General features: G+C 40.7%; 3 protein-coding genes across 4 annotated transcripts; 2 read left to right on the top strand and 1 right to left on the bottom strand.

The window, feature by feature from the left end:
* Positions 1-6,146, top strand: cd2bp2 (CD2 (cytoplasmic tail) binding protein 2). Its single transcript, XM_066642381.1, has 7 exons — positions 1-115; positions 1,592-1,667; positions 2,023-2,155; positions 2,693-2,850; positions 3,969-4,545; positions 5,014-5,099; positions 5,568-6,146. The coding sequence occupies exons 2-7, from the start codon at positions 1,593-1,595 to the stop codon at positions 5,676-5,678; spliced, it is 1,140 nt and encodes a 379-aa protein (XP_066498478.1). The 5' UTR covers positions 1-115; position 1,592; the 3' UTR covers positions 5,679-6,146.
* Positions 6,147-7,307: 1,161 nt separating this feature from the next.
* prr14 (proline rich 14) lies at positions 7,308-20,043 on the top strand. The gene is made up of 9 exons (XM_066641827.1): positions 7,308-7,354; positions 10,089-10,244; positions 10,455-10,614; positions 12,048-12,091; positions 12,253-14,955; positions 15,622-15,757; positions 15,952-16,061; positions 16,136-16,204; positions 17,036-20,043. The coding sequence occupies exons 2-9, from the start codon at positions 10,093-10,095 to the stop codon at positions 17,358-17,360; spliced, it is 3,699 nt and encodes a 1,232-aa protein (XP_066497924.1). The 5' UTR covers positions 7,308-7,354; positions 10,089-10,092; the 3' UTR covers positions 17,361-20,043.
* Positions 20,044-20,473: 430 nt separating this feature from the next.
* On the bottom strand, positions 20,474-25,615 carry LOC136664575 (transmembrane protein 265-like). Of its 2 annotated transcripts, none has more exons than XM_066641829.1 (3): positions 25,171-25,615; positions 22,424-22,633; positions 20,474-21,561 (listed from the first exon to the last, which is right to left on the bottom strand). In XM_066641829.1, exons 2-3 carry the CDS (start codon positions 22,580-22,582, stop codon positions 21,388-21,390), a joined length of 333 nt encoding a protein of 110 aa, XP_066497926.1. In that variant the 5' UTR covers positions 22,583-22,633; positions 25,171-25,615; the 3' UTR covers positions 20,474-21,387. The 2 variants fall into 2 exon arrangements, with proteins under 2 accessions (XP_066497926.1, XP_066497925.1); XM_066641828.1 differs by having other exon boundaries at positions 20,475-21,561; positions 25,161-25,613.
* Positions 25,616-26,972: the final 1,357 nt, after the last annotated feature.

The following is a 26,972-nucleotide window of genomic DNA, read 5'->3' as shown; positions in this document are numbered from 1 at the left end:
GGCTGGTGGGTGCGTGTCCAGCAGAGGGCGCTCGGTGTGTCTCTCACTCTGTTGAAGGAGGCGTGTTGAACAGTTGAATGGCGCAGAGGGAAAAAGCAGCAGCAGGATTGTAGAGGTAAACAATCAATTTACTGCCTCACAGAAACGGAATTCTGTTTAATTTTTATTTTTGTGGAGTCCCTACATTTTATAAGATGTACCCGATGATTAAAATCTGTTTGTAAGAATAAATAAAGGCTAGAACTGCTCGAAAAGGCCATTCAGTAACGTAGCTTAGCATAGTGTGCTATTAGATTTAGCACGGACTTTTATTTTGTATACTCCAAAATATTAGTAATATCAGCCTTTTTTTAGCTTCGTTTAAAAGTTAAGCCAGACTTATTTAATCCCGTGGTTTTTACGTGACTCCTTCAGAAGCTTTCCCTTTTAAAATAAATGTTTCTGACTACTTGTACCTGAAGTTTATGTGCATTCTCATTTGAGTATTTGAATAATTAATAAATAATGTAAAAGTCCCATGTCCTACACATGTCATGTATTTGTGAGGTTTTAATAATTAAAACAATCATGGTTCCCTTTGTAATAACTATTTTCCAGTCTTTCCTAATCCCTTATACAGACTATATTTTGGTTACTCTTGATTCTTATCTAAGACTGTATCTTAAATGGAAATTAGCTCTCTTTAGATTGGCTCAATCAAAAAACAGTACAGATTGAAGAACTTTTTATATTGAATCATTTCTGGTATTTGAACTATATACATACTGGTCAAATTATATTATTATTGTTATTATTGTTGTTGTTATATTAATATGTATAACATTAATTTCCATTGAGTTAAAAATACTGAACAAGAAAATTGCAGTTCTTGAGGAAAACACGTTTGCACAACTGATAAGGTGTCCAAGATTTTTGCTATGTTCCCAAGTAGTTTCTACGCTCTCGCCTAGCCCCTGTGTTTGGTCAGGTGTTGCTAGTGTATTTGGATAATTGTAATATAACTTTTCATAAATCTTTATTCACAGACCCCATTTAGTCTTATGGGGAAAATTAGGTAAAAACTATCAGTAACTATGCAATAGCCATACGGCCAATCAAAATTTGTATACAAGCATGCATCATAATCTGGAGGTGGTATGATGTTGATATCTAGAAAACTGCAGGACGAGGTACTGACCAAAAATTTGTCCCAAAAATAATAGAAAAGCGAAAAAGACAAGAGTATTGCACATTGCCATAATAAACAGTAAATCTATAAAAGTGCAGTTAATGGCCAGGTTACATTACTTTTCCACACTATTGTACAATTTTAAATTGAGTATTTTCAGCTCCTCTTTTTACTTATTTCCCATGTAATTTATACATATTTACTGTAAATAATAAGAAAAATAACAATGTTTGTTTGTTCTGCCTCTGTTTAGTCTCTGTAATCTGCCAGAAATTAAACATGTAAAAACAAGTATGATACAAAAGAAGACAACTTCAGATCCACATAAGGATAAAATAAAGGACAGTAAATCAAGAAAAAAGACAAATGCTTTGGTGGGTGTTATACATAATGGTCAAATAACATTCAATATCTGTATTTCAGAATGTCTAAAAGAAAAGTGACATTTGAAGATGGAGAAGGGGAAATTAATTTGGAAGATGATGTCCCACAGAAGAAGGTGAATTATAATTTAACTCGTTTTACTGTGTCTTTACAACTTACACATTTTTTTATCAACTTCACCGTCCATATAGGACACGGGACGCTGTCAACTGGATGGTTTTATTTGGTGGACTACTCTCAGTCCAGCAGTGACACTGGGGGGTTTTGAAACTCCAGCAGCACTGCTATGTCTGATCCACTCGTACCAGCACAACACACACTAACATACCACACCCACGTCAGTGTTACTGCAGCTCTGAGAATGATCCACCACCCAAATCATACCTGATCTGCTGTGGTCTTGTGAGGGTCCTGACCAGCCTGAAGTGCTGTATACTGATTTATCTGTGTGTGTGTGTGTGTTTCTGTAGATGTACGATGTAGTGAGTGGCCCAGGCTCCAGGTTTAAGGAGAAACACTCTCTGGACAGTGATGAGGAAGACGAGGGAGAGGACAGAGACGACAATGGCAAATACAACATACTCGCCAGCGACGATGTTGAAGGTACATGAAGGGGAAGTGTGTTATCTCTGCGTGTTTATATTCAACTGAGTCCTACACTGTGTGTGTCACAGTGTAGCCCCCTCTTGTAATGAGTGAGTACAGCTACTTAGGTCCTACTTCGGACACAGTGTGTAACCACTATTAAATGGAATGCTTGAACACACACAATCGCTGGATTATTTTGTTGGCCACCCATCCAGGGAGCATTTGAACGTCTTCAAAAAGCACAGCATAATTTTAAAAGCTGTTCAGAAAAGCTGAATAGAGTAGGAACCATGCAGTGGAAAAGTGCCAATATGCGTTTATTCATTTTTGTGGAGATTCAACCCTAAACTTGAAACACTTTACATTGAAGGACTACAAGACAAGTCCCAACAACGGTGTTTGTGTGAACAGGACTTGGTCTCCACAATGTGATATATTCTTGGCACGCACACACACACACACACAAACACACACACCAGGAGTGGCAGGCAAATCGCTTTGTGAGAATGGTGTGATGACAGTGTCTGGTCTGATGATGTCCCTGTTTTTTAGGTCAGGAAATGGCGACGATTGACTGTGATGAAGGTGTCCCCATCACTCCCTTTAACCTGAACGAAGAAATGGAGGAGGGCCACTTTGACTCAGAGGGAAACTACTTCATCAAAAAGGAAAAAGAAATCAGGGACAACTGGCTGGACAATATCGACTGGGTAAGACTTCTCAGGAGGCTCAAAGAAAACTGACAATAGTTTAGAAGGAGAAATGAAATCCTCTGTTCCACTGCAGGGCTGAACAGTACCATATCCGCTTCCTACTGTTCAACATTGATTAGGATTCATCAACTTACAGCTTCTGATCTTAGGAGAGAATCAGTCAGCAGGTCCCTGTGATATTAAGCCCACCCTAGGAACGGTTCCACAGCTCTCAGTACTTGGCTAACAGTACTGGAGAACACAGTGTGTAAGCGGTCCACACTGAACTGGGTCCATGTGTAACACTTCTGAAACTTAAACACTCTGCTCAGAACTGTTCGGCTCTGCACTGGACAACTTACAGTGATTTTGTGTTTACACATTACAGTTCGATTAGAGATGCAGGTGTTGGTGCTTTTCCACTGCATGGAACCTACACGACTCTTCTCGACTCGGCACGGCTCCTTTGCTTTTCCACTGGTCAAATCTGGTACCTGGAACTGGGTAGGTTTTAAGTCCCTGCTCACTCCGGGTTCCAATCGTGCAGAGTACGTACTAAATGATAACGTGTAAACCCTGCAGAGCACTGATTGACCAGTGCCATGTCAATCAAGACAAAATGCAGAGCTCATTCACATCCAGCACAAACCGCCGCTTGTAAAATCTCTAAAGTTACAGTAGCTTTTTTATTTTTATCGGACTCAGAGTGGCAGCTCGTAACTTTACCTCGAGGTGATTTGAAGAGGTTTATATGCTCCTTGGGCTGATGGCCGACAAAATTTCCAGTGAAAGCCGAAGGGTGCAACAAGTAAATCTGATCTGTAAGAACTGGGGCGCGGAGCCGTGTTTAGTCCAAAAAGCGGCAACAACACGTGAATACACGATGAGTAAACAGTGCCTAATTTTGCTGCTGCCATTTTCGTGATTCCTGTTAGAGACAGGGTTTTGCGTCCATTCCAGTGGAAAAGCGACAAGCTTTAAGCCGAGCCGTGACGTGTCGCTTGGGAATGCGGTGGAAAAGCACCCTCTTACACAGCTCCAGGGTCCTGGGGAAACCCACACATTTACCCTGTGTGTACCTTTTTTTTTAAGAGTATTTGAATCAGTTCAGGTTCTAAATTTGTGTTTCTCTTCAGGTGAAAATCAAAGAGCAGCCAGTGAAGAAGAAAAAGAAGGGTCTCTCGGCTAAACGGCGACGGAGAGCAGGAGACGAGGACGAGGCGGATGAGGAGAGACAGAGGGAGGAGCAGCAGGGAGAGGGGGAAGAGGAGGAAGAGGAGGAAGAAAAGGAGCCAGAGGAAGATCCTTTGGCCAGTCTCAGTCTCTATCAGCTCTTGGAAGCCGTGGTGAACCTGCTGCAACCCGGAGAAACCGTCTCAGCTGCTCTCCGCAGGCTTGGTGGGCTCGGGGGGAGGAAAAAGAAAGGCCGGCTGAGAGACGGAGCAGAGGACGAGAAGGAGAAAGAAGAGATGAGCAACAGAGACCCTGAGAAGCTGGAGAAACTCACAGGGCTGGCGGACAGACTGGTGGGCGTGGGGGAATACGAAATCTACCAGCAGACCTATGAGAAGCTGGCGTACAAACTCAAGAGCATGCAGCCAGGAGCGTCCACGGAGAAACGAGGAGAGAAGGAGGAGGACGAGCTGGACATGTTCGCAGATGAGTTTGACGAGAAACACAGAGTGGAGAAGGAGACAGAAGATAAGAGCAGAGGTGAAAGGAGAGAGAGTGTGTTGTAGTGATTTTCAGATCGCAAGAGCTACATTATTTATTCGTGTCTACATCAACAACAGTGTTGTATTGACATGTTTTAAATTTGGAAATCAATCACAATAATAACACAGCTGGTGAAGGACCCAATCATTTGTGACATCACAACCACTCTCAGCAAAACACAAAACCAGATCTGGACCTTAATTTGTAGAAAATAATCACAATGCAAATCTATACTTGCAATCTACACTGCACTCTTTCAAATTCCAGCTTCACTTTGAAATTGTTTAAGCCAAACTTCATTGCTGCTTCAAACCAAGAACATTATCAGGTTTCTTCTACCTCTGATCTTCAAGCTTTGTGTCAGTCACAGAGAAGCACATCACAGGAACCTATTCATTTCTGAACACTATAAACTGAAAAAGAAACATGTCAAAAAAAACTTTATTTTGTGTTCTTTCTCTTCAGTGAATGATGAGGTGATGTGGGAGTATAAATGGGAGAACAAGGACAACTCTGAGATCTATGGACCCTTCAGTAGCCAGCAGATGCAGGTCAGAGTCTTTTAGAACTGTGAAAACATATTCATAGAGATGATACATGGGACTTTGTTTATTTTACTCCAAAGATACTGAGTAACACAAACGTTTTTAAAAGTTGTAGCTGTTTCTTCTATTGAAATGATGCACATAGGAGTGGTTTACTGTACTCCTAGAGCCCCCTGCTGGAGAAATTCAACACTGAAACACTCACTTGCTTTTATATATTTAAATGAACGACAAGATGTGTCCCGTTGTTCGAGATAACACACATTTGGAGAATTTAAGAGCCTCTAAATGTCTGACCGTCTTGTGAATTCATTCACACACGTTCAGGAGATAATCCCCTCATTCAGCAGCTGGCTATTATTTTACTTAAGATGCAACTTAAACTAGGATTAGAGAATTACGATGGTGTTAGGAGCCGATTCCAGTCAGGTACATTTGATCAGATTTAGCTGATGTTTCTGTCTGTTTCTACAGGACTGGGTGGACCAGGGATACTTTAAGGATGGTGTTTACTGCAGGCGGCTCGATCAGGAGGGAGCACAATTCTACAACTCCAGAAGACTGGATTTCGAACTTTATACGTGATCCAAACCTACCCTTTTGAAACCTTCATTTTTCATGTCTGTCAGCTGTGAGAGAATGGAATCCAATTTGTGCCAAGAAAATCTCAATTTTAAACATCAAAAAAAAAATAATTTCAGAGAGAAATAAATCACTGAAGCAAATGAAATGTCTCAGCTTGTAATTTCCAAACAAATAATGTGATCATGTTTCTCACATCACCCAAAGTGAGTTACAGTCTGTCTGCTCAGAAACATGATTACACTTCATTGTTTGCATGTTATAAATTTGTGTTTGATGTTTAAATAATTTGGTTGATGTTTTATATTTTGGAACAAATCCGATTCCATATGAGAGCTTTTACATAATAAGCATTTGTTCAGTGTTTCTCTGAAGTCTGTGTTTAATGGAAACCCTGACTAAGTGTGTGTTCTCTTGTGTGAATGTTTAATACCTGACCATGGACCTGTTTTAAAATAAAGATATTGGTGACTCACCAAATCAGTGACTTTTTCATATTTTAAGACAGTAACAAACAAATAACAATTTGAATGAATGTAAGGACGTTTTAGGGGCATTAAGGGGTAGCCTGAAGCACCACCAATGTGCAGCTTCCACTTGGATGATGCTCCAGCAGCATATCTGCTCAATGCCCCTCACCACACGCCAGATATTAGGTAGAGAGGAGGTGAGAGGGAAGGGCTGAGCCGGTTTAATTAAGATAGTGATGGTCAGGAGGACAAAGAGAGTAACCATGGGGCAGATTTAGGCAGAAATCAGAGTCACACCTGGAAATGCCCAGAGGTCTTTAATGACTTTAGAGGGGACCTCAGTTTTATGTGTCATCGAAGGACAGCGCTGTTTATTCAGTTTAGTGTCCCTGTCACTGCATCCAGGCATTGGGATCCACACTGACCACAGGTACAGCACTCTTTCAGCAGCCACCCAAGCTTTCCCAGGAGGAGTAGGAGGTCTCTTATCCAAGTTCTGATCTTCAGTGTATCTTCAGGTTCTGGTTTTCGTGTGCTGTGACTGGGAATCTGTGTGAAGCACAGAGACAATGTACTGTACATGAACAGATAATTCCACAGATTTTACAAAAGTCTTATTTCATGCCATTTGTAAGCTGTAAACAGAGGCTTGTAGTTGTTGTAGAGAAACGTGGAGCCAGACGTGTCTATGTCTACAAAGAAGGCTAACAAAGTATGCATAGCAACAGATGGACTACAATCTATAATTGTAAAATTACAGAGTGCCTGTGTAAGTTCAGTGGAGCTGAGAATGTAGACGGTAAGCATAGAAAGAATGAGCTGCTTTTAATGTTATGGCTGATATCTGTGAGGAGAATGTTTTTGTAAACATTTATCATCGCCGCGTCGAGTTCACTCAGGGACAGACGTGGGCGGGGAGAACTGCTGCGGTGCCATTGGCTGCTTGCCCGACAGAATATGCATACTATAATCTCATAGGTCAGCTCGTGGAGGCGCGTACAATTCTATTGGTCTATTCATAGGAGGTGGGACTTAATCGAGTCTGTTATTTCGTGCGCGGCTCTGATTGGTTAGCGCGCTCGACGGCCTGTTCTATTGAGTCAACTGAATTAATTAAATACGCCAGTGAGAGTCGACTCATTTGGCTCCTAAACAGATCGTCATTTTTCTTTTTAGTATATTTTTGGGGGCGGCACGGTGGCGCAGCAGGTAGTGTCACACAGCTCCTGGAGGTTGTGGGTTCGATTGTCTGTGAGGTGTCCAGAGGGTCTTAGACTCTCACACTGGTGGACAGATACAGCTGATTATGGGAGGAATTCAGAGCACCCAGACGAAACAGACACAGGGAGAACACACAACACACATCAAAGGCAGTGACCCACCCAGTACCCTGAGAATGCTTAATTAAGTTATATGTCCCCTCCATTGACAATTCAGTTTAACCTTGGCAGCGTGAGCGGTGGTAGTATTTTTTAGAGAGTGTGTGGTTGTGTTTAGTTTATGTGATGGTATTCGGTGTCTGTGTGTGTTGGTTTGTCCTGTTAGTATGTGTGTGCATGCTTCGTGGTGTTTTGTCTTGTGTGTGTGTGTGTGTGCGTTTGTGCGCATGTGTGGTGGTGTTTAGTCTTCCAAACAGTCTCAGAATTGCGGATTCAAACAGACAGGTTTTCATACCTCATACATCTTAGGCGCCAATCGAGTCAACTTGTGTTACTATGAACGTAAACGAGTCTGTAAGGGTTTAAATGATCACCGGATGAGTCGGCTCACAAAGAAGATTCGAATGTTTGTACCGATTCGTGCGAAAACGATACATTACTACTCGGTTGAAATGGCGAAACTTGGGCGGCGTGGAAATGTCATACAAACAAACGACGCGGAGTATTTAAAAAAATAAACTGCGAAACCGAGTCCAGGGTGGGTTTCAAGGAAAGCTGGATGCTGTATTAAAGCTGTGGGTATGTGTGCAGTCTATTAAGTTTATACACAATATATTCAGAATTTGTGGCTCTTGTTTTAGTTTGTGTTCACCGGCTACATAATGCAGAACCACTTTTATTTACAAATATAGCCAGTTTAAACTTTGAAAAAATGGGATATTTGGACTCTCTGAACCTAAATCTGAGGGTAATATTGATGCTACGAGTACACCCTTCTTTAAAATGGGCCTTTATGTTTATTAAATCTATTGGGTATAGTAATTAAACTGTTTTGTCTGTAACGATAATGGAGTCTATTCTCTTAGATTTGGTCCTCTTAAAGAGATTATTTACTTCGTTTTATCACAGAAGATTGGTTCGTATGTGCATTGAGAAAGAGAGAAGACTATCTCTTTACGATGAATACAATTTCTAGCTTATAACTACATTAATAATAATAATAATAATAATGACAATAAAATAAACGTGTTTTTAAAATATTCCTATTGCTTACCGGCCAGGCCACGTCCCATTTCACCTTCTTTCATGTACTCACTATGTAGTGCAGTACATCGCTCATTAAATAAAGGTCTCCAGTCCTCCAAATGCATAGTAATTTCATGGATGAATATGAATCGTTTTTTTTTCGACAATTCTTCTCATTTTATATGTATAATGTAGGACTAGAAACGATTTCATAACTGACGTAGTGAGCTAGATACATAGTCTATAGGGAGCAGTTTGGGACGCTCCTGAAGCTCCGTAAATTCCAACGATTAGAGCTATGTTACGTTTAATTCAATGTCCATTTCGTCAAAAAAAAAAAAACAGAGGGAAACGTATGATATTTGATTTTCTACTACCTTAACCTTCCGTTCCTAAAATTAAACCCAAAGTGCACGAACCTGAAGTTATTCCCTTTCCTCCGGCTTCACATACTAATTTTCAGTTCCACCTTAAATGCTGCAACTGTTACACTCTGGCGCCTAACATTTAAGGTGGTATGCAGAGTTCACATAAGAGCGTTAATAAAAGTGCCACAAAGCTAAGGTTAATTGCACATATTATTACACCGAACCACATCATCTTCTACATTGATTCTTTTAGTCTGTCATTTTGTCCAATGCATGAACCTAAATGCAGTTATTTATTTGTATATAGTTTCGTTATCCATTAGCATTAGCTAACATTCGTGTTTGTAGATAATTCCAGATAAATGAAGGTTCTAGGTATTTGGGTATAACAATGCAGTTTATTAAGTATTAAACATATTACGTTGTACTAAATTTGTTTGATTTATGCTCTTTGTGTAAGCAATTTTAAGGAATTATATTTTTTTAAGGAGCAATTTTAAGGAATTAATTAAGGAATTATTAGTAAGTCTTTTGCTTGGAGAGAGTCAATATTTCGCTATTTGCCGTGACCACGTAAAACGTAGGACTTAGTAAAATTACCTTTAACAAATTTAATTGCATGTTCTAATTGTCTTTTTAATTATTTTAAATTATGTCGTGTACGAAAGGTGCTGTAGAAATTGCCTTGCTTTACCTTATATATCTAAAATAATTTTGTTGCTTTCTATAGTTATGTTTCACGTTGCATATATTTGCACACATTTCCATGGGGATCAGTAAAATGTATCTAACATTTGTATTTGAATATTTGTTTACATAAAGGTTTTTTTTTTTTTTTTTTTTAGTTTATCTCTATTCACTGATCAGCCAAAACATTTTTGGTTTCCAGGCAGTGTGGTAAAAAATAATTAAACTCAGCAACTGTGGAGCGACAGAGACCAGGAGCAAAAATACTACCTAGTGTTCCTTCAAATGCAGGGGCCAAAATTTATTGTACCGCTGTGCAATGACAGTTTAAATATGTTTGTTAATGTGTGCTGATATATATTTAAATATAGTTTACAAATCAAACAATACATTTCCTGTTGGTTATTTTTATTTAAGGACTATTCATTGTTCTAAAAATCAACTCAGTTCACTCTTATTAAATCTCTTCTCTTTTCACTGCAGTTGGATGCATATTGAGGGATACGGCAAGGTCATGCTGACCTCTTCCCAAGAGCATATCCCTCACAGTGTAACATCCACAGAGGAAAATGTCCTGTGTGTTGTCCATCACACTGAACCTCAGCCCCAAACCGTCTATCCCCCTTCTGTTTTGCTCAGGTGGGGTGTTTGGTTCTGTATGATCTGATCTTCTGTTTAAGGGCAGGGTTCTTTGTTGACGTTAAGGTGAAAGAGCAACGTGCCACACCGTGTTGTGTTATGTAACGTTATTGATTCCTAGAAAGTACTGAAGCAGTGCCATTGAACTAAAATCTCTAACTTATCCTGTGATATTTATTAACCACAGCTGTGCGTTTTTCTTTTTCACAGCCGTGTTGATGTGGCAATGTTGTCTCCTCGCAGAAGAAGCGGTCGGCTTCTCAAAGGAAAAGATCAGAGCATGGAAAGTGTCAAAGCTGAGGATAGCACCAAACCAACAAACCAGCATCAAATCAACACTTCCCTTTTTGTGAAGGAGAGGGGCAGCTGGGTAATAACTCTATTTCTGATTAGGACCCATCTGTAGTGAGGGGACCTATAATTGTTAAATTAATAGTACTACTAATATTAATAATGGTGATATTTAGTGCAATTTAAAAACACAAACACACTTATAATCACATTAGTACACAGAACCCATGTGGTGTGGAACCTTACTCCTAAGCTGTTTTCACATGGTTACTGTGAAATAAAAAATATGTATTTCCAAAAAAGAAACTTTAAAGATTGGGGGGGGGGGACCTTATTAACTTTCAATGGAGCTTTTCTATTTGTTAATTCATCATGAAATTTTTACCCAGTGTGAGCGACAGCTGCTCTGTTCAAGTGATGTAGTAAACTAAACATGCACAAACATGGAGACGTGTTTTTCATTTAACATCGATGACATGACATTCTTGAGTATTAGGCCTGGAGATGACCTGGAGTGTTCTTTTACATATACAGCACAAGGAGGGTGATTTTTTTTTTTTGTGTGGGGCATGTTCTTGCAGCAGGAAATGTTCAGTGTGCTTTAGGCATGGGGCTTTGCCTGTGCAGCATTTGCAGGAGAAATTAAGGGACATTAGTGGCTTCATTTGCACATGTGCTGACTCTGATTTTATTGGACCGATTACTAAGGATTTTGCAGGATAAAGTCCATGTAAAGTCCGGGACATGTTGTGGGTGTTCGCAATCACACACACAACTCCTCCAGCAGAACTCATAAAATCATTAAAAAAAGATGTATGAAAATGTCTCTAGAGAGCACCATTTATAATAATTTTTCTTTTCTTATTTCATAAACACACCATGTTGATTAAATTGCTATTAAGATGATAGACAGCCCTCCAAATGAGGGCTGATATGTCAGTGGTGGCTGTCGGAATCCAGGCGATTATAATGGCCATAATTAAGTGGAGAGTTATTGCTGAGATAACCGGGTTTCACTCCTTTTGTCCAGACTCTGTCTGTCAAAGTACGGCAGAGTAAACTGATCTGTCGTGGCAGAAATCCTATGAATTATTACTGTAGAGCTGGGGGTCGGCTGTCTGTCCTAAATATTGTGGCCTTTGGGTGTTGTGTGTGATTTTCTTGTCTGGATTTAATTGACTGTTGTTAATCCTCCTTCACGCTCCAGTGAATAATTCGTAAACACAGACGGGACTGTTATAGGACAGTCCTGACAATAGTTTCACATTCAGTGCATGCAAAAATGTATAGTCTATGTTAAATCATTCTTAGCTAGAAAATGGAAATTAATTCCAGGTAATTTTGTACCATTTCTATCAGTCAGTTTGTTTTGAAATTGCAAGTAAAAATTGGAGAAGTAATATGATACTATAAAATGTAGTCATCTAGGGTTAATAATTAGTTTTTTAAATGTACTTTCTGAAATCTTAGACGTGTGAAGTGTAGTGTTTAATGTTTATTTTTTATTTTTAGAAAAGCCATGAAGACAATGATAAGGTTCAAAACCAGTGGCCTAGGTGAGTTCTACATTTTTAAAAGTTATAATGATAATGAATTAATGAATCGTTTCTGGATAAGAAATTTCCTGCAGGAATGTGTACTTCATCCTAGATATGATCTTCATTTTGAATCTGTTGTACATATACATTTTTAAACATCTGCCTTTATCTTATTGCAGAGAAAAGAGTACGAAGGGCTTGAAGCGGAAGATTGAGTTTCCCTCAGTTTCTTCACACTCACCAATTTCAAATGATTCATCAGGCGTTCAGGAGGAATGTTCAGTGGATTTAGAAAAAAAATGCCCAGAAAGTCCTCCACCAGCAAAAAGATGGGTGATTGGTCCCCTTTTACAGTCCTTCAAATCTAAGATGGCAAGCTTCACTGAGATTGTCATGAGCCCTGTTCGTCTTTTCAAACAGAGCGACTCCACAGTCTCTAACGTGTTGCCAGACCAACGGGAACAGCTGAGTGATCCCAGTCTTGGAAAATCATTGGCAACTAAGGTGGAACAGGCTGATGGAGAAAGTGATGGCAAAGATACAAAGGTGTTCACACCAACTAGAGCGAGAATACACATACCTCAGGAAAAACCCACAGTGGTACAGAGACTGAGATTCAACAAAAACTTGAGTGATCTTAGCGATTCTGATGAGAATAAAGTTGTGGTTTCAAACAGATCAGAAAGCAGTGTCCTGAGTTTGTCACGGTCCGTCCCAGAGGAAGATGCTTCCTTAAAGTCCAGCATTAGAGATCTGTCCAGTGAAGTTGTAGAGCCTGTAAATGTCCAACTGGCACTGCATAGTAGACAGGATTTCAAAATCAAAGACTGTGATGTTATGCCAGCTTTGGGACAAAGCAGCACTTCTAACTCATCTCAGGAAAAGTCCCGATTTACAAAACCAGGCACAGCTGATAACTATGGCTTAAATTTGCCCCATGTTGAAACTGCTTGTTCAGATACCTCTTCTTGTTCGCACTCTTTGTCTGCAGATGCAGATAGAAAAGACCTTGAGGATTCCTGTTTGTCAAAGCCCACCAGGACATGTCCTAGAAAATTATCTGAACGAATGTTTCCTTTGAAATCAGCCAGTAAATCATTTACATCTTCACTGGGGGAAAATATGTTGGATGATTTGACACAATATAAACATAACAATAAGACATGGATACATCCTTTGTCCAAAGATGAGGTAGACCTTCCTCTAGCTGGACCTGAAAAGAAAAGGAAAGTCACACCTAAGATAGAAACTGTGAGATACGAGTTGGTCAAGAAGGCAACTAGAAGTTCAAAGAGGACCAAAAAAGAAGCAAATTATGAAGAAAAATCCCTAGCCGTCACTCTTTTAAGACTTTCTCAGAGCATGACCTCTCCTCAGATAGGTAGACAGAGGAAGGTCCTGGTCTCTGATAACTCATCCCTCAGCACTTGTGATGCCAGAGAAAATGAGATAATGGGATTTTCCCCACAAAAGTCAAGCTCTTACAACTCCTCAGAGAGAGAGAAAATAGGCCAGGAGAGAGCGTCTAGAAGCAAAAGTAGGGGGGATGCCAAATGTGGAACGCCAACAGCCTTAGGGTTTGGAAGTCTTGGAAGGTCTTCTAGATCACGTAACGCAATGCAGCACAACAAGAACAGTAAAATTATGCTATGTAAAGAAAGGAAGGCTGATAAGTATTTGGATGGGAATGTGGGTGAAGGAGAGCTTGGAGAATCTTCAGGAAAAGATGGGTATCAAGAACCTGAGGAGTCAAGCAACAGCACACATCAGGAAGAGACAGAAGTTGCAAGAAAGGATGATAGTTGTCAAGTTAATTACAAACTGGACACTTATGGAGTTGATTCAACTGGGCCAGCTACTAAAAGGCCTCTTGTTCTTTGCAAGCGCATAGAAACTAGATCAGTAAAAGCTTTTAATGTTGAAGAGCAAAGACTGTCTATGTCCCTGACTCTGCATGTGGGTGCTGAATCAGATGGAGAAGAAAAAGGAAATCTGACCTTGCCGCCTGTTCAGACTGGTTCTCTGGATGAATGGAAGGCAGGAAGACTAGCCAAAAGCTGCAGAGTAACAAGAAGAATGGGGAAAGTGTGCACTCTTGCTGAAGAGATGGACATTCCCAAATCAACACTGGTACCCTTGAAGGTTCAGAGTTTAAGTGATGAGGATTGCAGACAGTTGGGTAAAGCAAAGGGCAAGAAGAAGTTGAGCAAAATAAATAGGAAAAAGAGAAAGTGTACATCTGTGGCGAGGACAAGAGATGATCACGACGATGAAGAGCACGCTCAAAATCGAACAGAAGAGGCTGCCCCTGTTGTACCATCGTCAGGTAGCGGCTCAAACCGCCTCCTGCGAAGCTTTTCCTGTCCCGATATCCCATCCCTCTTGCACAGTGACCATGTCCAACCTTTGGCGCCTTTGCAAGACCTCCAGATCCCCCCTTCTCCACCCAAAAAGCCCTGTCACACAACAACACACCCTCATCATGCTCACTCTCCATCCAAAAGAGCCCGCAGACACACAGTGTGTAGTGTGGAAATAGAACGGGAGATTGCCCCCTTGTGCCTTCGCAAAGAAGTGCACCCTACTGGTTGGAGTAGTGCTACCAACCATGTGTATTCATATTCACACGCAAGTTCCCTCACTGACTTCGTTTCTTGTTTTTTATCCAGTCCCCTGGCCTTCCTGTCTAAGAAGTCAAGCCAAGGGCACACAGATTATGACTTTGGCCTTGCTTCTACTAGTCCACGTAGTTTCACAAAGTCTCCCTCACCCTCTCTCCACAAATCCCCCACTTCCCCGACCCTCACAGCCGATCCTGCTTTCTCCATCAGTGTCCCTCCCACTCCTGAGCATTCCTCTGCCTCTATATCATCACCCTGCAGGTAATCTATTACATTCCCTCCTTTATTTAATGTACAGTTAGTTGGCATAGTGCCTGTGTATGAATTTATTATCAGAAACCAAAATATGGTGTAGAAAATTCATTAAAACCCTTCCTGCATAGGAGTGTCCAAACCATTAACTGTATGTTTACTTTAAAATTTGGCATGTTTATTTGATTTCATAAAGGAAAATAATGGCGTTGTCCCACTGGTCATTGTGGTACGGCTAGGCCTGTTTTTAAAAATCTGTGGTCTGGCTTTTGGTCCCTTTTTTCCGCTGACAAGACACCTGTACTGTACTGGAACGCCCCAGTTAAATTTGATACTCTTTGTGCTTGCGTAACAATGAATTCCATTTCACCACTTGCATTTTGCCTAGGGGTGGGGTGTCTCAGTTCTTGCTGAGAAAGAGGGATAGGGCCGAAAAGGGAGGGCTATATACTGAAATTTTTCAGGGGAACACTTCAGACAAAGTGCTATGAATGCCTTGTAAATCCCAGGCAAGAAGGGCACGCAAGCGACCAAGGAAACCCAAAAATAAAACTATGATCACCAGTGTATTATCTTAATTTAATATAGTTTCAAGGTCACACTACAGGGTTCTGGCAGAGGTTTTCTTATCAGCTGATAATCAGCTAGGCTAATCTAATTTCCCTCTTTCCCCAGTGTGTTTGAGCCTGATCCTCTGGAGGTGGATGAGGTCCAGCGGGAGAGTGAGGAGGACGAGAGATCCAACTTCTCTCTCGAGCTTTCCTCCAGATCAATCTCAGAGGAGAAGGCTTTGTCAGATTCAGAGATAAAGGTACAGCCTTCTCTTTCAGGGGCAGATTTGCACTCTTAGTAATGATGGTTCTTTGGTAAAGGCAGTGTTCTCATTGTCAATTAATGGCACAAGACTTTTATGTAGAAGCATTTGTGAATTCAAGTCTGACATGTCGAACGAGGACAAAGAAAAACAGGTGCACAATGAAAACTTTTAAAAAAATATAATTTCAGGCTGGTGACAAGCAAGTGGAGCGAAGGAAAGTGTCCTCCATCCGCATCCGAAAAACACTCCCCAAACCACAGTACAACCTCACACCAATGGGTCTCCCCAAAGCCATCAGGTTTGTGTTTGCATGCCTCTTAATTCAGTGTGTGTATATTTATCTGTACGTATACAAATTGTTTGTGTTTCCAGGGTAAAGAAGAAGGTCTTTAGTGTGGAAGAAATCTACACCAATAAGAACTTCAACAAGCCGCCTGAAGGGTGAGTGTGCTTTTAACCATTCTTTACTTAGACCTCACTTTAAAGGGGACTTATAACATCTCACGGTTTAATATTAATATGTGAATCTGGAGTCCACCAACCCACACACTGACACAAGACCTGCAGTCAATTTCCTGTGTACTGCCTGAGTCAGGAAACATTGGATAAAACGAACCGTTCTGATTCTGCCCTGTTTTTGACGTCAAGTGCAGAAACTTTAGAATTGGCCTACCCTCTTGTATGAGTCTGTCCAATCACGGCGCTGGACCCACGTTTATGTGAAAATGCAAAGACTGGGTTAAATGCATAGAGCAAAAACAGAGAAGGAGAACTGTGCGAAAGTGGCTAAAACCAGAGCTTCTGCTCCTTGCTCCTCACTGCTTTGCACTGGGGTCGGGGTTAACATTTATATGAACAGGCGCTGAAAGCAGGCTTCCTGAACAGGGCTGTGTAGACAGGGGGAGAATGCTGCTCTGGTGTTTGGCTCAAAGCAGGTCACAGACAGTTCATTAAGAAACAGAACTGTGTTCCACTAGGGAGAAGAGGGGGAGTATGAATTATAGTGATAATATAATCTTTATAGGAGGTCTGAAATAAAATGCGATGGTCTGGAGCACCTGCACATGAGCCTAAGCTGATTATGCGCTGTGTTCTCAATAACTTTTAGAATGAGGGCACTTCAGCTGTGGATTTTGAGGGAGGAGAAAACAATTGTCACTCCTCTAAGGGGATCTAAGCCCACTTCTCTAACCTTTAGACTACAGCTGACCTAGAAAGTTTAGATGCTTTTGTAGCAGTAGTTTTTATGACTGTCATTGTTTCTTTACCCAGACGCTTGGAGACTATTTTCGAGGTGCCCCTGAGCCGCCGGGACGGCTCTGAGTGCCTGACTGGCCAGAAACGAGTGAAAAGGTTTGTGGAGTTCCCAGAATTGGGTGTGGCCAGGAAGCCGAGGAAGCCTCTGGTTGGTGGAGCAGGAGTGGGCGGGGCTCAGAGGAAAGGAACAGGAAACAGTGGGGCGGGAAGGACTCGGCGTGGAGTTTGGGCTTCGTCCAGAGACGAACACGAAGTTGCTCCTCAGGATCTGGACTCAGCGCTGCGCTCCAAACTCAATGAGCTGGACGCATGGATGCAGCTACAGCAGCTCTCTCTCTGAGAGCTGTTTATATCTACCAGATAACATCCCGCTGTATTTATCCTTTACAGCCTCCACAGCCACTCGAGCGTAAAGCACATCAAAGTCGTATTAAGTCCTGCGGAATTGGGCATTTTTGTACGTATGTAAACATAAGCTGTATTCTGTATAGTTGTACAGGTCCCAGCCTGGTCTGATAGTTACGCTTCATTATTTCATTGTAAATCTACACTTGTTTGTTTGTGGCTGTATTTGTGTTTATATTTTCACTGTGGAATGAAAATGTGTTTTTTCACTTTTATATTATTATTATTTTCTTTATATCCACTCCTCCTTTACATGGTGTGGAAAATTTCAGATTTAAGCAACAATGCAAATAATCCCAAACTAAAGTCTTGGTGATTAAAGGGGAGGTCAGTTATTTTCACCAACAAACATTGTCAATTGTCAATGAAAGTGATCCTTTATTGTTTCTACTTCAATGAAAATCCGTTTGTCTCCCCCACAGGCGGAGGACTTGTTTTTTTTTTAATGTATTTAGTACAGAACCTCTAACACAGCCGGCCACTAGGTGTCATTTTAGAACCGTTGGTGATGACTCACTGGTGAAAATGACTAATAGCTCCTTTAGTGTACTGTTTAATTAATCTTTAAACTTTAAAAAATATATTTTTTTTTTGGCAACAGCGCTTTTTGAGATGCGAGATGTTTTTTGAGCAGCAGAAATTTTTATCTAAACTATTTTATTTTGTTCGTTAGAGTACACATGGATTTTGTGAAAATTTTATTCTTTTGTTCTTTTGTTAATATCCCATATTTGTCCCTTTTCTAAGAAGAAACAGAGTTATCTGAGGAGAACAAAACATTTCTAACCCTCACTTATCAGTGGAGCTTCAAATCAGCGGAGAGATGACTGAATGAGTGTGTGAGAGTGAAAGAGTGGGTGAGTATGTGGTTGATAATGGGCCGTGAGTATGAGTGTGTATGTGAGTGAGTAATTAAGTGAGTGTATATATACACACACACACACAACTGAAATGGATAAAAATGAACTGGGGTCAGAATTGGTTAAATATTCTTTTAAAAATGAAACTATATGAAAACTACAATGTTTCCAAATTCCTTTAGAATAAGCTGGATGAGGTGTAAACACTGATAGTTTGGTTCAGTGTGAAATGCTCCAGTGTAGAGAAAGGGCTATGATGGAGGCCTGGGTATGGGTGATTTTTGTGATGGTGTTTTCCATCTTTATCATCATCACTCCAAATAAAGTGCTGTAGGATGTTGGAAGTCACTGGAAGGTTGAAGGGAAATATGCTGAGTGTGTGATTGAGAGCTGAAGACGTCTGGTTCCAATCACCACCACTGGAAAGACATGAGTCCACAATTTTCTGTACAATCGACCACTTCACACCTAAACAAACTCTCCCTATTACTGTGTTTACACCTCATAGAGGGCATTAGATGGAAGAATTTTGAAAGGAAGTGTTTGGGAAGTGCCTTTAAAGCTTCTCTCTCTCAGGGTTTGGACCATGTTCTCATTAAAGGATTCGTGCCAAGCGTTTGTATAACCACTTTTATAAAATAGATGGAGATTACATGCAGTGGTTTTAAAGGTTTATGTTCAACGCCATGAAGCAGCAATAATGTTTCAGTTTCTCAATGATAAGATTTATGGTCTGGGATGCCATCACCATGGAAACGTCTCCTGTTTTCATCTGTGAAGCACACATTTCCACAGTTCGCTTCAGTGGTTTCACTCAGGACTGGACTTCTGACCACATTGTCCATCACGGGGCCTTTTTTCCTCTGTTTAATACGTTTGTAATCAGAAAAGTCATGTTTGTTATGGAAAAATTGTGCTGGTGACTGGTTTGGTTTTCCTTGGAGTCTGTGGAATATTTGGGAATGTGGGTGTGGATATATTTCCCCAAAAATAAAAGTTTACAATTTGATCATAAGCAGCTGGGGTCTGGCTCTCTGATATCTAGATACCTTAAGCTCAAATAGTGTTTGACCAATAGGAATGTCTCTGAGCTCTTTTCCTATTGGACAGGTTTGGGTTTGAGATTAAGTTATCTGGCTAAACAGAGATCTCCAGATTTGTGGAACTGACCCCTCTGGAAAAGCATTGACTTACACATTTCATTACCAAGTGCTTTGACGTTTACCGTTCCCAAAACACACAAGCACAGTTCAGCATGAATAAATGTACTGCAGTATATTATTAAAAGTATTGTAACAATGTTTTTTAAGGAGGATTGATTTTTGTCTGAACATAGTATTTACCATCAAGGATGCAGAGTATTAATAAAATACTTCACAACAGATGAAGGTCAGAATTAACACCCAGTATTCATTTGTTCAGTCACTCGCGCATGCAGCTCTCGACGGTTTCACACGCTCATCCAGTCAATCACACAAAGTGTAGCACCTGGAGGAAACCCACACAGACTCAGGGAGAACACACACTCCTCACAGACTGTGACCTGAGCAGAGGATCCCACCCAGGACCCCGAGACCCTGCGGCTGGGGGAAAGAGACGGCAATCTCTCAACTCTTCACTCTTCTCAAAAGGTAATTCTATCCATATTTTAAAATCTCTCCATAATCCAGTGTCTGGGCTGTGAGCAAAATTATTGTAAAGAGACTGATCACACTCTCTGGTGCTGGTGAATGGACTCAAACGTCTCATCAGTACCCTGTCCACCTGCACCAGGGACCTGAAAACCATATGGAAATGAATAGTGGACATCTCAACTTCATCAGTGAGTGTCCATCACAGCGTCCTGCACGTCCCTGTCCACCAGGATGGGTTTAAACACCACCCACCAACTTCTCCAAATGTTTACCGCCCTCACTGGACGTCTGGTTCAATTCATCTACACTGTGTACACTTGTGAGTTTCTCTAGAACCGAACCGAATCTGAGTTTCAATGCTGATTTCCATTTGCCCTCGCCCACTTTTACTGACCACTGGATACTCTCGCCCTCAGCAACAAACACAAACGTGTATCCTGTGGAAGTGATTTCTTTGTTAATTTGCACATTAGGTCTATTGAGGACTGTTTACACGGTCATATCTTGAAAAAAACGATGAAGATTTAAATGAGGGATCACAAGTGCTGGACACTGAGTAATATATATATTTTTATGTTTACAATGACAGTGTAATCTATATATAGAAATAATCAGTAATGTTTTACATGTTTTTTTTTTTTGACATTTTAAGCATTGTGAAAATTAGTTTGGTTTCAATTTACACTGATATTCTGCATTTCAATTAATTCTGGGCCAGTTCTGCTTCTGAAGAGGGCTTGTTTAAAACACTTCACTTGGGCCCATACAGAAAAGTAACTGCCATCAAGACAGCCTGAATTATAGAGAATATTGTTTCATATAATTTAATTTAATCATTTATTAAATTGAATCACTCTACTGGCCACTGTGCTTGCACACAGGAATTTGTTCTCCACCTGTAACCCAATCCATGCAGTGAAACACACATTTACACACACACTAGTGAACACTAGGGGGCAGTGAGCACATGCCTGGAGCGATAGGCAGCTCTAGCCACAGCGCCCAGGGAGCAGTTGGGGGTTAGGTGTCTTGCTCAAGGGCACTTCAGTCATGACCTGCCGGCTCTGGGGATTGAACCAGCAACTTGTTACACACCCAGTTCCCAAACCATCAGGCCATGGCTGCCCCCATCGATATTGATAAAAAATATGGCAGAAATATGGTGTTAGTAATGTGCTTAGTAGTTTGTGGAGTACTGAGTGTGTGGAAAGCATTGTAAGTCCACTCAAGTTCAGAGATTTCCTGGCCCTTAATCCAACACAGAGTCTGTTTCCGGGAGGTGATAATATGAACTCAGACAGAAAGTTGGTTGCTATTCTGCGTTTGCGGACAGAGGCATCCACCTGTTTCAGCTTCACAGTTTACTGACTACACACTTCACATCTGTCTGGAAACAGTCTCCAATGCAACAGTGCAGTATCCACAGCGGAATTCCAATCCTTCTGGCCAGGGTTCTCATTGGTTTTGCTCAGTCTATAAAGGTCAGGATGTAAGACAACAGTCCGAGGAGCAGAGGGAGCAGGGCCAGCAGGACCAGCCATAAGACGATGGCTAATATCCCATAATTCCGAGCTTTTTTTGAGTATTTCTTCCCTGTCTTTTCTCCGTCTACCCTCAGCTGGCCTTTGTTTATTGCTCGAGCCTAGAGAAGAGAACAGAGGTTAAACAGAGGACATTATACACACATCTGCCACAAGGTAAAAAGCACAGAGAGGATGAGCTGGTTACAGTGCCTCCTGTTGTTGGGGGGTGGTGTATATCTGGAAGTGAGCGAATGGTCAGTTCTTGAAGTTGATGTTTGAGCCGTAGAAAAGTCAGCCACACTGCGATGGTTATAATGTTTTGGTCATTCTCCAAACCACAAGTCTTTTGCACTGATATAAACGCACCCTGCAGACTGACTCCGCCCACAAACTTCACCCTAAACACAGCGGATGGGGCAACAGTCAATCACATGCATCTATCATGCCATTCTACTGTCCCCTACCAATCAGCACGCTCCCTTTACTCCACTGTTTATTTCCCCCACTCTCACTTTTACCCTCAGTTTAAGTACACTTAACTTGGTCAGTAGGGGACGCAGCACACTCACCACTCCACCTATGAGCACAGCCATTGGCTCACAAGCCTTTGAACTCTATCTTATCACTGGCTCACTACTGAAACACCTGTGTGAATTACACACAGTGGAAATGATATGTAAACTGTTTCATCATCTGCGCTCAAGTCTCCACTGGTTTCCACAGCATATGAGAGTTTAATGAATCAGCACCTCTCGGATGAGTAAGGGCTCGTGTTTCTTGTCTGAATTGTCCTTGTGAACCTTCAGAAATGTGTTGCAAGTGTCTGTTTCAGGGTGAGTGTGTACGTGCTCTATAAACAATGAGCGCAAAGAGGTGTAACATTTATTATAATTCCAACTGGATCACAGTGTTGTTTTGTTTGTAGTTTGCTCTGGATACAGGGTGATTATTTACTGTAGTGTGTGTGTGTCTACAGTTTACCTTGACAGAGTTAATGAGAGACAGGATTCCGATGCAGGAAAGTCCACAGATGATGCTGCTGATGGCCAGGACCCTGTAGTCGCTGTTCTTGTGGCGCTGACCAGTAGAGGAATGCATAAGGCCACTTTCAGGGTCACATCCATCATGTGAGTCACACATCTCTAGCGTGTTTCAGAGGTGTTTATCAGGTTCTCAGTGATTGACACACTTCTGTATGAATGGGAAAACAATGAGGAGTGCCATTAAAATACTGCATTGGTAGCAAGTTTCATGCTACAAAAGAAATCTATAAGAATTGTAAATCAAGAGGATGTTTATGAACCCACCAACAAACTATTTTAAACATGCTTTAAAATTTTTTTTAAAAATGCTTTAAAAATTCGGTGATCTAGTTAACTTTAATACTGCACAAATAATGTTCATAGCACAATACAATTTACTTCCCAACTGATCAGTTTAAAATTAAAGAGAGCAAATGAGAATTTAGGAAAAGGTATGTTTTACAAAAACTAGCGCGAGGACAAATATAAAGAGCAGATGTATATCTATCAAAGGTGTGTGTAAGTTTGTGGAAGGGTTTTGATAAGGAACTAAAAATGTGTAGCTCACTTTGCAAGTTTTTTTAAAAAAATCAAAAGTTAGGTGGAAAATACTTAAAAAAAACAAGAATAATCATTAAAAACAAAAACAAACAAAAATGTGTGGAATGTAGATTTTCCTTTTGTTGTTTTGTGTCGTCTAAATACAGAAGTAAAAGTCTTGTTAATTAGCTCAATAAAAACAATAGGCTCAATAATCTAATGCCTACACCTTTTTGGTTTGCATTTGTTTTTGTTTCTGTCTTGTCTATTAATTTTGTATTTACATAGTTTTTTAAAATCTGTATTCATTTTGAAAAGCACTCACTAAACTTACCACACACTCACTACATTATTACTACAGGGTCAGTGCATTATTATTACGTTTACTGCATTGTACCTACACTGTTATTCTCCAGAGAATAAAGTTCCACTGCTCCTCAGCTCAGTGCTGTGGGCTCTATACTGCTTTAATCCACACTTGGTATTGGGTGTGGTGAGTAGCTGCAGTGAAGCTTTGTGTTGGGTTTTTTTCTGAGGACACAGAGGGTTTCTTTTAAAGTGTGCCAGGGATTTTCCTGATGATAAAGAAGCTCCTGGGCTCTCTGTGTATGTGTGTGTGTGTGTGTGTGTGTGTATTTGGGGGGGAGAGAGAGCGAGAGAGCGAGCGAGAGAGCGGTAAAAAAGGCTGACAGACTGGAAGAACCACAGAGAGTCACACTGTGATTATGGTGTCGACGCTAATACAATAGGCTATAATTCTCTCTCTCTCTCTCTCTCTCTTTCTCTCTCTGTCTCTCTCTCCTATCTATGTATCTATCTATCTATCTATCTATCTATCTGTCTGTCTGTCTGTGTTTTTTTGTGCTGTGGAGTTTAAAATGGATTATGTGATCCATTACTAATTCTCTAGCATCTTCATCAGTTCTCAGTAAAGTTTATGTGGCTGAATGCCATCATATCCTCACAGCATTGCTCAAACGTCTAGTGGAAACCTTGCTTTGGACAGTGATGTTTTATAATGTTATAATATAGTGGTGCCCAAATTCATGTCCTTGATTAGAACCTATTTTTCTCCTCAGTGTTGTTTGTGTAGGTCTCCTCCAATCCACAACACTACTGTGTCTTCTCAATGTAACACAGTATCATTGTGCTCAACACACTTGCAGGAGACTATTAACCACTCACGTCTGTTATATTAGAAAAGGAAGCCTATGTTGTCTAGCATTGAGGAGCGAGGAAGGGCCACCCGATCAACAAAGAAACATAGAGAGAGAAATATATAAGAAAAAAAAGGAGTTTTAGCTTGTTTTAGACTTAACCTAAATCTGAGAATCTGGCCTTTAAGTGTTAGTTAGATTTTATCTATGCTCACAGCTTGCAGACCTGGTTTAAACCCGATGCATGAGAAAACACACTGATATACAATTGTTTCAACTTAGATTTAATCTCTTTTTTAACCCCGATACATAGAAACCGGCCACACAGCTCGGACCAGAAGCCTATAAAAATATTTTGATAACAACCCCATGTTTTGAGAGCTTATCAGTGTCTGAAGGTGTTTCTCTGGAAAAGTCCTGACCTTAATTTCTTAAAGTCTAGATTTAAGCAGACTGGATATTTCAGCCAGAATGCTTCACGATACACATGCAAGAAGTGAAACAGATTAATGATGAAAATTGACTATGATTAATAATCATATTTAAATAGCAACTCTTATACATTTATTTATTATGAGGGTCAGATTTTTAAATTACTAATCATGATTAATATCAGGTTTTGCATTTTCTTCAGCCATTTACTCCTACATACAGTTACAGCACTGAAATACTGACACACACCATCTACAGCCATTTACTCATACATATAGTTACAGCACTGAAATACTGACGCACACCATCTACAGCCATTTACTCATAGATACAATTACAGCACTGAAATATTGACACACACCAACTACAGCTGTTTAATCCTACATACAGCTACAGCACTAAAATACTGACACACACCAACTACAGCTCTTTAATCCTACATACAGTTACAACACTGAAATACTGACACACAACAGCCACAGCCGTTTACTCCTACATACAGTTACAGCACTGAAATACCGACACACACTATATGCAGTGAGACAGAAAATCAGGTATGTATCTCACCAGCCCTCACCAACTGGTCCAGACTTGTGAGGTTAAAATTCCTTAGTCTCTTGCCTCCAGAAACAGAGGAGTTGAAGGGACTTCTGAAGTTCTCTGTTGGGTTTGTTGGATCACTAAATCCTTGGTTTCTTTATATGATACCTGAGGTTTAACTAAGACAGGCTGGAGGCTGAGTCGGAGAGACGAAGCTATGGAGGTGTCAGAAGTCCCCGAAGCTTTCCACTTCTTGTTCAAGAAGAGGATCTGGGATATTTCAGTGATGAAATGTGTGAAGAGCTGACGAAGAAGACACTTCTTTCACTTCCTTCTCTTTTTTCTTTCTCTTTATATCTTCTTGTCTTTTTACTTCAGTGCTCTTCAGTGTTCTTGCTGCTAATCTTCAACCTGAGAGCGTGTTTGTGTGTATGAGAAAACACACCTCTGGACCTGAGCTGCTGTAATGACGGAGTGAAACACTCCCACACACACACACACTCACACACACACACCCCTCGTCTCACTGCACCTACTTTCTTACGTACTTACGTACGTACCTCTAGGTCTCTCGCCCTAATTTTTTTTTTCTCTCTCTCTCTCTCTCTCTCTCTACAGGTATTTCACCATCCTGCTCTCTCTCTCTCTCTCTCTCTCTCTCACCCAGCCCATTCAGCCCCTCCCACACCCACCTTTATTTTCTTGTTCTGGTTCCTCCTTTACAGTCTCCTGCATTCCTGAAGGCTGAGTAACACAGCACTGATTTTTTTTACACAAACAAACACACACAAGCTTGTGTCCATTATACAGAAGAGCTTGTGTGTGTATTCCATATATGAGTGAGCACAGTAGAATTTAAGACCAAATAGGGCAACGATGACGATCTCAAATAATAACCATGATATTAATAACAACAACAGCAATAATAGTAATAATAAGCTTTTCATAAACAAGATGCACCTTATTTTATATAATCATACAAATATAAGTATTTCTCTGCCTCTCTTTCTCTCACACTCCCCCTCCACCACCCCGTTATTAGGGTATTATTACAGACTTTGTTTGAAGCACTGAGGATTGTTTCTGCTGAGGGTTGATTCATGCCTCTCTCTGGAATTCACCCTGAACTCCATCAGTCTCATTTCCCTCTCTGAAAAACTTCACCAAACTCAGCCTACAAATAGTTTCTGACGTCACAGCTGTTGAGATTAAGTCTATTTTATTTATAGAGAGCAGTGTTAGTAAATGAGAGAGATCGGGGCGCCCTCTGCTGTTTCAGTTTAAGTTTACAACTGTTTGGTGTTTATGTGTAGGGATCTGCACGTCTGGCTCCCAAAGTTGAATTAGTTCCCACATAATCTAGTGTATGAGTTGTAGAGAGAGAGAGAGAGAGAGAGAGAGAGAGAGAGAGAGAGAGAGAGAGAGAGTGTGCACTGGTGTGAAGGGGTGATTGTAAAAACTGAATTTCCTTCCAGTGGTGGTTAATGGAAACAGGCGTCTCCTTTTCTACAACACAAATTCAGCATTTAATTTCCTCCCCAACTTCATCAGTGACCTCCACCCATCAACAAAGCTTCATGTGGAGCTTATCAGTTTCCTAATATGACATTTTAATGACATATAATAGCATGGGGAATAAAATCCCTCAGCCCTAAACTTCTGGTGATGGTCAGTGATTTCTCCCTGAGATTTGCTCTGTTCTGTTTTCCGTGGGTCCTACTTTGGAGCGCTGAAAACGGCAGAAACTGCACTGGGTTTTGACTGATATTAGAAAAAAGAAGAAGACATTGTGGCACTAGAACCAGTTTGTTTTGGTCCTGAATATCTTAGCTACACACA

Source organism: Hoplias malabaricus, chromosome 13 (genome assembly GCF_029633855.1).
Source record: "Hoplias malabaricus isolate fHopMal1 chromosome 13, fHopMal1.hap1, whole genome shotgun sequence".
NCBI classification, from domain to species: domain Eukaryota; kingdom Metazoa; phylum Chordata; class Actinopteri; order Characiformes; family Erythrinidae; genus Hoplias; species Hoplias malabaricus.
Note: the sequence above shows the minus strand (reverse complement) of the source record. Positions and strands in the feature narration are given on the sequence as shown.